The following is a 9702-nucleotide window of genomic DNA, read 5'->3' on the forward strand; positions in this document are numbered from 1 at the left end:
TAAAGTCTGATGACACGAGGATCTTTATTCACTCTTTATTGGACTGTGACTTCACCATTATGAATGGCTGCCCTCTTTATAAGCATTACATAAACAAAACTAAGCATAAACCTTGGTTGGATTTATTTGGAACCTACTCGTATAGCCTTACCATTCTCCCGTTGTATATTTTTGGTGTTATTAAGCTAAAAAAAAACAAAAAAACAATTCTAACAGGCAATGCAACGGCAATACGCCTAAGCTGAAAATAAATCTATCTTTAGCTACGCTGGGTGTATATTTGGCTATTACTTTGTTCTAAGAGAGGTCAAGGTTTCAAAGCCTCAACAGCAACCCTATGTCCAAAATTGAACTCGAGAGTAGTCCCAATCTCCGGAGTCGGATGTCCTTCACAGAAACCAAGATAGGGGTTAGGGTTATGTTGAGGGCTAGGGTTAGGGTTAGAGTTAGGGTAAGGGTCAACCCTAACTCTAACCCCTGACTCCGACCCCGCGTTTTACTGACACTCCATAGGTTACCCTCTCTTGCAAAACCTGCCAAATCTAACTGTCGTGAAATGATTTAAAATATATCAAAGGTATCAAGTGCATTTTTAAAGGCACCTAAAGTCCTTAAGGTTTAAGGACTCAACCTTTATTCTCTCTCTACTCCCCAGGTATGTTTCTAGGTAGTAATGCAGTTTAAGCAGGTTGGTCCCCCTTGAGCAACAGTTCTCCTAATTCTTCTTTCTCTTCGTTTGGTTCAGGAGAAACTGGTTCCTTCTCTCTCATTTCTGTGGCGCTGCTGTTGACGGAATCGATGTTCTCCAACGTTGCGGCGTCTCTGGTCTCTGGTAACAGAAAGCACAGGACGGAACACAAGAAAGCAAGAACTGCCACAATGGAGTATGGCAGGAGAACATGAAAACGAACCTGGAAAAATATATCAAATATTAGAAATCTTAAATGTAATGAAAATCTAAGAAAGGCTGACAGCTTCAGTGTACAACTGAAGAAATAACGTACCAGCCAAACGATATACGGTGCTGACATTGATCCAATTCGTGCTGAAGCAGATGATACTCCCATGCCGATGTTCCTTGAAAATATATGAAAATAATTCTTAGTTACTTAACCATACAGTAGTTAATTTTAGTTTATTATATGGCTGAAACCTCAAGCGGGCAAGAACAAAATCAATCCTTTTTTGGAGGAGGGAACCCCTGGGCGGGACATAGAGCTACATAGGCCTCGTAACTTTTTGCGTTTTTACTTTGACCTCATTTCGGTCCAGAAAAAATACAAAAAAAACTTGACCAATATTCCACTATCTTGACCTCCACCTTGGTCAATAATGCGTATGCATTTTTTCATCAATAATAGGCCTAGACACAATCCAAATCGATGAGGAAGTGGGGGAGGGGGAGTCCGAAAACGTTCTAACGCAGCTGGTTATAAAGAATTAGCCGTGGGATTTGAGCCAATTAGAAACAGAGAAAAAATTTGGACTGAATGACAATAAAGGTTACTTCTGAATCAACTGGCGGGTAAGATGCCCTGGCCTGTGACTATATCATTTAACCGAGGCCACCGAGTCGTCTGAAACTGAAACTGAAAGGACATATGGGAATACCTGCTAATAGTTGGGAACTCATGTAGACCCTGTGTCCATGTTTTCGGCCTAAAAATAACGATGGACAGGCTCTCCTTGCAAGTGACATTCGTGGGAGAATTCCAAACAGCTATGCAAACCCGAGACGAAGTGTTTATATCAGGCTATGCAAATACAGGAAAAAAGGTTTCTACTGCTTTTATAAATTAAAAGATGCCTTCCAAAATAAGGATTTTTTGTCGCTTACAATGTCAGCTTAAGCGAAAAAATATTGACACAGCATGTTTGTAAAGATTTTCCAAGTTTCTGCCGACGAGGGAATAAGTAAATAAAGTAGACTTGTCGAGTTTTCAGCTCAATTTTTTTTTCAAATTCGTGCCTGCGTGATTAGCTCGCAAAAAGCAAAATATCTTGACGTCACAACCATGTTTACATGCTATCCTGCAAACACGCCTCACGGCCAATCAGAGCGCACGTACTATCTTTGTTATTTTATAAATGAATGTGGCAATACCTGATAACTGTTGGGAAAAGTTCATTGGAGAACACGTAGACTGAACTAAATGACATGTTGATGAAGAATTTGGCGACGCCTTGTGCCATGATGATATTTGCCACTAGGAATCCTACAACGAGAGAAGTAGATAGTCAGAATGGAAACAATATTTAATCGGATGTAAAAGATTTAAAGATATGAAAAATTTCTGGGTAACAATATACAACTAAGGCGCTTGGAAACTACCCCGTGTCTCAAGGGTCAGTTTTTGGAATTCGGGTAAATGGAGTTTAAGGAATTCATTTTTGTCCTCGTGTTAAGTAATATATCACGCATGAGACACAGTAGGGCCATTTATACGAGGGAAAATAAGACGCGTCTTACATAAGACGCGTCCTAAATAAGACGCGAACTTTCCACATAAACGGCACGTGTCGTCTAAAATAAGTCTCGTCTTAGCTAAGTCGCGTCTTATTTTAGACGAAATGTGCCGTTTATACGGAAAGTTTCACGTCTTATTTAGGACGCGTCTTATGTAAGACGCGTCTTATTTTTCCTCGTATAAATGGTCCTAGTGTTTCACCAGATGAAACACCGAGAAGAGAATACGACGCGCAGCGGAGTATTTTTGACGAACTTCGAGGTGTTTCATCTGGTCAGGAAACATTGTGTCTCATGCTCGATATTGCTTCTCAAACAAAATAATTTTAGAAGGAGAAATTAAGGATGCAAAAAAGAGCAGTTTTTCATGTGATTTCCAAACACTCATTAGAAATTAACTTCCTTAAGTATTTTCTTTATGAATTACTAATGAGTTTGAGAAGATAAAGTAAACCGTAGCTAGGTCCATATCAGACTTCAAGTTGCCCGCCCAGTAAATATAACGCACCTTATCGAATAAACAATTTAGCTTAATGAAAATTCTTCACTGTTTACCTGTGTTTTTCAGGTTACGCTGGAACAAAACTGCAACAATGGAAGCAATGCAGGAAACAACCACGCCTAGCACAGTGGTTTTCTTTCGGCCAATCCTGAATAAAAATAATAAAAACAATTTAAATATATATAATACCTCCCGTTCTGCATCAAGACGACCTTTTTTCTTTCTTTAGTTTGGTATGGTTTAGTGTAGTTGGTGCTTTTTGGTATGTTGAAATATAATATTTGCGAGCAGTTCATGCAACTTGTGTAATGGAGTAGTTTGGTAGTTTGTGTAGAAGGCCTTTTTGCTCGAATTTGGTGTAGTTTTGTGCGGTTGCATTGGTGTAGTTTGGTGTGCTTTGTTGGAGCTGGTATACTTTCGGGTGTATTTTGGAGTAGTTGGCGTAGTTTTGAGCAACTGGTATAGTTTTATGTAGTTTGGAGTGGTTAGCCTAGTTTGTGTAGTAGACCAGTTTGCTGCGGTTGGTCTTGTTTCTTGTATTTGCTGGCACCAAATTTAGCTAATCTACGTTTGTTGCTAACTATTACGTACTTCTTGCAGAGCACTATGCAAGTCCAGTTAGAAGGAATCTCTATGAGGCTCGTCAAGAAGAACACCAAATAACGATTTCCACCAAACGTTCCCGCGCTGTACGAAACAGCGTAATAAACCAGTGATATGACCATCCTAACACAGATAAAGATAAACCGTTAAAAGACAGCGAGGTGGGTATTTTGTATAATACTAAGCCACGGTAATCCATTTATATAAAATGCAGTCAAACATGAATTAAGTACACCTACCTATGTTAAAGGCCGATTTAGACGGTGCAATTTTTGGTTACGACTATCGTGCGCGACTAGCATACGTCATGACTTCACGTCAGATAGTGTCTCAGCGCAGAAAAATGCAGAATTTTCCCTCTGGTTTCCGAGGGTTTTTCCCCAAGAAATAGCTGCAGTCATAGGACAAAAAAGGGAATGGACACCAAATATTATCGACTATACTGTGAGGTGTGTAACACGGCTGGGTTTCATTTGGGGTTTCCCACCTACGACATCACGAGTAAGCGAACAACACTCCTGACTTAGATTTGGGCCCAGACCTTTTTCAGTGACCGGAAGAAGCATTTTGTCTACCTGACATGCTTTTAAAGCTGCTAGAGAGCTGATTTTTACATATTGTGAGCTCGAAATGACTTTTTATTATAAAACCGGATTAATCAATGTTAATGAAAGAATATTCAAAATGTTTGGAAAGAGTGAATATATGGATCAGATTAGACCTAACGGGCAAATAAGTTAACATTCCATGATGAGCCTACCATGAAAAACAGGAGATCAGAGTTCTTTTCGTCATGTTGAAGGAGTTGAAGAGATCTCGGAAGTCTCCAGTTCTCTGTACCTCGTTACCGTCTTTCTGTTCAAGCTCCTCATCTGGCATTTCTTTTCTGTTGAAAGCAGCCACCTTTTCGAGTTCTTTCCAGGCCTGTTCTGATTTGTTTTTCACTAGAAGCCAACGAGCCGATTCTGGAATGAACCTAAAGGAGTTGACAACGTTGAAAGAGTAACAATCAGTGAAATATAGAACTACACTGGTGGAGAGAGCGAACACAAGTACGTCATAATTTATGCTTAAGAAGCCTGTTGCGTTAAACAAGAACAAAAAGAGATGTTTAGTGTAAGCTTACTTTTATTCGAATCTCTCCCAAGCCACCACCCAAAAGGCGAAGGTTGCAGCTATATGCCTACACTATGAGAGATGGTTTTGCGTGCCGATACGAAAACCTATATCTGGTAAAGTATGAACAGCAGGTCCCTTAATGATCATGGATAATCAGGCTAGTATCAGCTTGCAACAAACATCTCTAATTTGCAGAAAGATAGAAATTAACCGTTTACATACAATCGAAGCTCATCAAATGCCCTAGACTAACCTACCGTTAACGATATAATAGACACCCGGGGCGTCCTTCTGATTTTAGGAGCCCAAGCGGAGGCATTTAATAGAAAGGAGTTTAAAAGAGAGGCGTTTGTTCTCATAACTGTAAAAAACTCCACAAAGTTAACATGCAATTGGCGACTGTATCTCCACAGTATATATAGAGTAGATTATAGTCCATCCATTAATACATCTAGGCCGTTTAGGCCCATGTCGTTTTTTTAAAAGCTCAACTTCGATGCCACAGTCCTTATTTTGAACTTGACGTTAAATAAGACGCAATGTGCAGGCTCTTGTTAATCAAACAAGAAGCTGAATAAATTGAATGGTTTTGCTCTACTTCGCTATTTCCTAGTATTTTGGGGCAACTAACATGCGGGGCTATTACTAGATGGGGGCGTTAATCAAAGAGGGGTGTCTAATAAAAAGTAAAAAGCGTAAGGGAGCGTTTAATAGACAAGAGACGTTTATTTGAGAAAGGGCGTCTATTAGACCATGAACGGCATAGAGCGTTTTCACTCACGTGGCCAGAATCTATGCAGATTTTTTGGAACAAAAGAAAGCGTTTGGATAAGAACATAGTTCATCTCCCACAGGATTGGTTAGGGACACCAATATGGCCGCCGTGACGTCCTGTGAAAACACTCTATACATTACTTACCACCAGAAAAATATTTGTAGGAGGCCTGGAGTTGCTGCGGCGATAGAAAGTGATCTCCAGTCCCTTATCAGGTAGGCAAACAATGGAATCAGCATTAGCGATATGACCCAGAAATACCACAGCGTGGTTCCAATCACGTGACGGTGACGTTTTCCAACATATTCCACGAGTAAGACGTACATGGACAGAGAGGAGGCTCCTGTTATTAAAAGTATTTCAATAATTAGCAATTAATGAATGAGGCTTAGGAGGATATGAAGAATTGTGCAGATCGAGGTGGATAACACACTCCGAGTTGTTTTTAGACAATAGTTCGTCGTGAAACGAGTGAAATATTCAGGCGACTAATTGGCCATTTTTCTCTGGGTTAACGGCGCATTAAACTGCAATTGTGATGCACTTTTGACGTCATCGGTTGATTAATCGCAAAATTCTTCCAAATTTGATCAATAGTAGCCGGTTACGGTGAATTATACGTATGCTTTTAGCCAATCAGAAACGGAGAAATATTTTGAATGAATAACAACTACCGTTTAGTGATAATCAGTGTGTCAATAAGCATTCTTTGTTTGATTATATTAGACAAAATAGGCTGCAAATGCCCCACCCCGGGATAACAAAGTCCATTTTCCAGTACATAAGCCGCAAATACCATCTTTATGGGAAATCTGTAATGATCTGATCAAACTCGTACGTGAAGCACCCTAAGCAAAACGCTTCTAGACGTTAGTTATAATTATTGCAAAAAAGATCACTGTCGTTGATCTGATTAATCTCAGTGACAGAACTATAAATTAGTATTTTAATAATAACTTTCCCATTTCTAAGTTGTTTAATAATTTATAATGAATGATAAACAAACCACCGACGAGCCTTACATGAGTACGTTCTTATCACGGAAACGTTTCGTCTGCATATTAATTGTCGCATTCATCGTACAATACATGACATATCTCAAATATCTCGCAGAGGTTTTCTAGGCCTTTCTGCCTCAGCAAGTTCACGTACAAAGAAAGTGTCTTGTCCTTTAAACTCTACAAACGATACATTGATTGTTTTTCTTCCATATGCGAGCTGCTCACGATGACGGGAAGCAATTTCTTTGACGGATGCAAAAAATACTGTGGGGTAGGGAAGTGATGGAGCGAAAACCACACATATCTTCCTAAAGCATAGGTATTAAAAATATTCTTTACATAAATATCTCAAGCTTTCTAAATAGGCATATTTTTTAACGAAATATTGAAAAAGGAACGACGTAAACCGCTTCTAGAAGAATTGAAAAATGCCCCACCCCCGGGCAAAGGTTTTCTGACAAATCCTCACCGCCGGAAAAGATGATAAATGACAAATGCCTGACAAATGCCCGGGGGGATGGGTACGCTTGGAATTGACTGAGCCATACTGATTTAAAAACATGTTGTTTGCAATTCTAAGGAAAGTTCGTTTGCCTGCAGTTTACTGTCTGTCTCTGTTCATACTTCACGATGTAGTACTGCCCAGTCTCTAATCGCAGCACTTTAGAACTTACAATTTGTTACCTTTATAATGGAAGTCAAATTATATGAACTTGGGACACTATGGAAAAACCCTTCCAAGTTACATATGACTCTGCTCTTAGTAACAATTTTTTTGATCGGCTTTGGGTTCACCCGCGCCTTCATCCCCTTTCTTCCCTCAGCAATGTTGATACCCCGAGAAGAACCATTTCCAACCATTTTGCTCAAAATTCAACATTGTTTGGTGTAGGAGGGGGAGATTTGGAAGTCAAATGGGACACTAAGGAAAAACCCATCCAATTATTTGTTACATATGACTCTTCTCCTAGCTAGTAACAATTCTTTGATAAGAGTTAGTTAGCTTTGGATTCATTCCTATATCTCCTTACTCCCTTCAGCAATGTTGCGACCCGGAAAAGAAGGACTCATTTTCATCCATTTTGCTTAAAATTCAAAATTGTGTGGGGTGGGAGGAAGGACGTCGATAGTTTTACTAATATCACTAGGAAGGTCCCAACACTTTTGACTCATTGTAGTTTGCAGGCCTTTTACGGAGAGGAAAAAAGATTATTTCAGGCTCAGTGACTTCGCTGATCTATCATCAGTCAGAGTCAGTTAACTTACCGATAGTAAGACCCACCACACATCTAAGGCAAATGTACAGCCAGTAAACTTGGACGAAGGAGGCAGCCAGTGCCAGGATGTTGCAGAGTACAGAAAGGTAGTACACTACGGGTCTGCGTCCGAATTTGTCAGATAAAAATCCCCCCAAAAGGACACCAATCATGTAGCCCAGGAACATAATGGCTTTGTTGAGTACAGACAGTGCTGATACTCTACAAACCAAGTCAAACTGCAAAAGAAATAACAATGCAATAGAAACAATAAAAAACCTACTTGTTCTGAGTTTTCACAAGTATGCAGTAGTCAATAACGTGAAGAGGGTATTAGGAGAATCGACTGAATTTTGAAACAAACGGAAAAGTAAAGATAAGAGAAAGACAATATTAAGCAAACTTAGGGGGCTTTCGGATGATCCGGATCAGGATCAGTGATCCGAGATCACTCGGATCATGGTAGATCAAATGAACCGGTGAATGCACTCTGGACAAGGATTCATCGGTTCATTTGATCCGCCATGATCCGAGTGATCTTGGATCACTGATCCTGATCCGATCATCTCAAAGGAACGCACCCTTAGATCACATTACCATGGCATCTCCATTTGTTATTGTTTAGCAGCAATTTTTAAAGGATAGAGCTAAACATACTTTTAATACACGTTTTAACTTATAATTCTTAAACTGATCGATCTCACCTCAGTCACAACCGAGCTTTTAATTTCACTTCTGTCAAACTCCCATGCATCCCTGGGTATTGAGCAGCGGTAACTGTAATTGTCGTTTCCCGGTCGGAATAATCCAGTGAGATTGCACGCAGAATTGTTGTCTTTACATCGCCACGCTGGTTCAATGGACAGAAAGGTCGGAATCATAATCTGAATTCCGTCTCCAAAGATCTTCATAAAACCGAAGATGAACAGCAGTCGATACTGATACCGTCCAAAGCTGCCAATCTTGTCCATGACATCATCAACTGTGAGACCCATAATGCCCTGCGAAATACCTGAAAAAATGTAAACAGAACCACGCTTTGTAAGTAGAGGGACTCTCGCATTACTGAGGCTAGTTATTTTGGTGAACTTCGTCATTAAAGTACTTTATAAAAAGAGTTTTGTCAGATAGACCTTCATTTCACTAACTGCATATTGATACGCATGCGATAAACGGAAGTAAAAGTTAGAAGATTAGGTCACGTGATACAAAAAATAGTCCCTAGCAACAGGAAAGCATATCCGGTTTCTTTCTCTTCCTTTGTAAGGGTCTCCATTACAATATTTAAAATCTCCAATTTGCAAAAAAAAAAAAAAAAAATTAAAGGAAAACTCACATATAAGTTTAGTATATGATTGTAAACGAAAGCTTGAAAACTATGGGCATCACGTTTTCATGATGTGGAAACTGTCACGCGGTTTAAAGGAAAATATCGTTGCTACATCGTCTATTGTCGGTTATTACCTAACTGGCTTTCGCCTTTCATTTTTCTTCCAATTTTTTCTTAACTTGGATAATCAGTTTCTTTATATAAATTTTGTTTTCTCTGTTAATGGTTTGTCTCTACTTTGACATATCTTGTTTTCGTAGACTCAAAGCACCTCTCAAATCGTCAGGCCTCTTTTGTTACTACTACCACTTAACGTTATGGTTAGGATGAAATAAGAAATAAATGGATAACAAAAATACGTCGTTGCTAGTCAATCATGTCAATGTGAAGTTGGTTCTAACTGATCTGTACATGTTTAAAAAGTATTTAATTTAACAACGTTAAATGTACCATACAAATATACCAGCTGCTTCCTTGCGTACACGATTCTGGGGAAGGAATCAGCTGAGATCTCCGTAGTCCGAAGCGCAGACACTTTAGCATCGCGTAGAGGAGAGGGCCGCAGCTAGTCGCGTCATTTGCTCGGAAGGTCTTCTTTTTCTTTCATCTTCGTTTCTCCTTTGTAACCGTCTGCTCCTTTGGGTTTCGA

The 9702-nt window shown here is 39.5% G+C and overlaps 1 protein-coding gene across 1 annotated transcript; it reads right to left on the reverse strand.

The window, feature by feature from the left end:
* On the reverse strand, positions 1 to 9702 carry LOC140932712 (organic cation transporter protein-like). Its single transcript, XM_073382221.1, has 10 exons — positions 9504 to 9702; positions 8428 to 8735; positions 7734 to 7962; positions 5611 to 5809; positions 4333 to 4548; positions 3561 to 3695; positions 3023 to 3117; positions 2105 to 2216; positions 1005 to 1077; positions 1 to 911 (listed from the first exon to the last, which is right to left on the reverse strand). The coding sequence occupies exons 2-10, from the start codon at positions 8716 to 8718 to the stop codon at positions 681 to 683; spliced, it is 1581 nt and encodes a 526-aa protein (XP_073238322.1). The 5' UTR covers positions 8719 to 8735; positions 9504 to 9702; the 3' UTR covers positions 1 to 680.

This window comes from Porites lutea, chromosome 4 (assembly GCF_958299795.1).
Source record: "Porites lutea chromosome 4, jaPorLute2.1, whole genome shotgun sequence".
In the NCBI taxonomy this organism is placed as follows: domain Eukaryota; kingdom Metazoa; phylum Cnidaria; class Anthozoa; order Scleractinia; family Poritidae; genus Porites; species Porites lutea.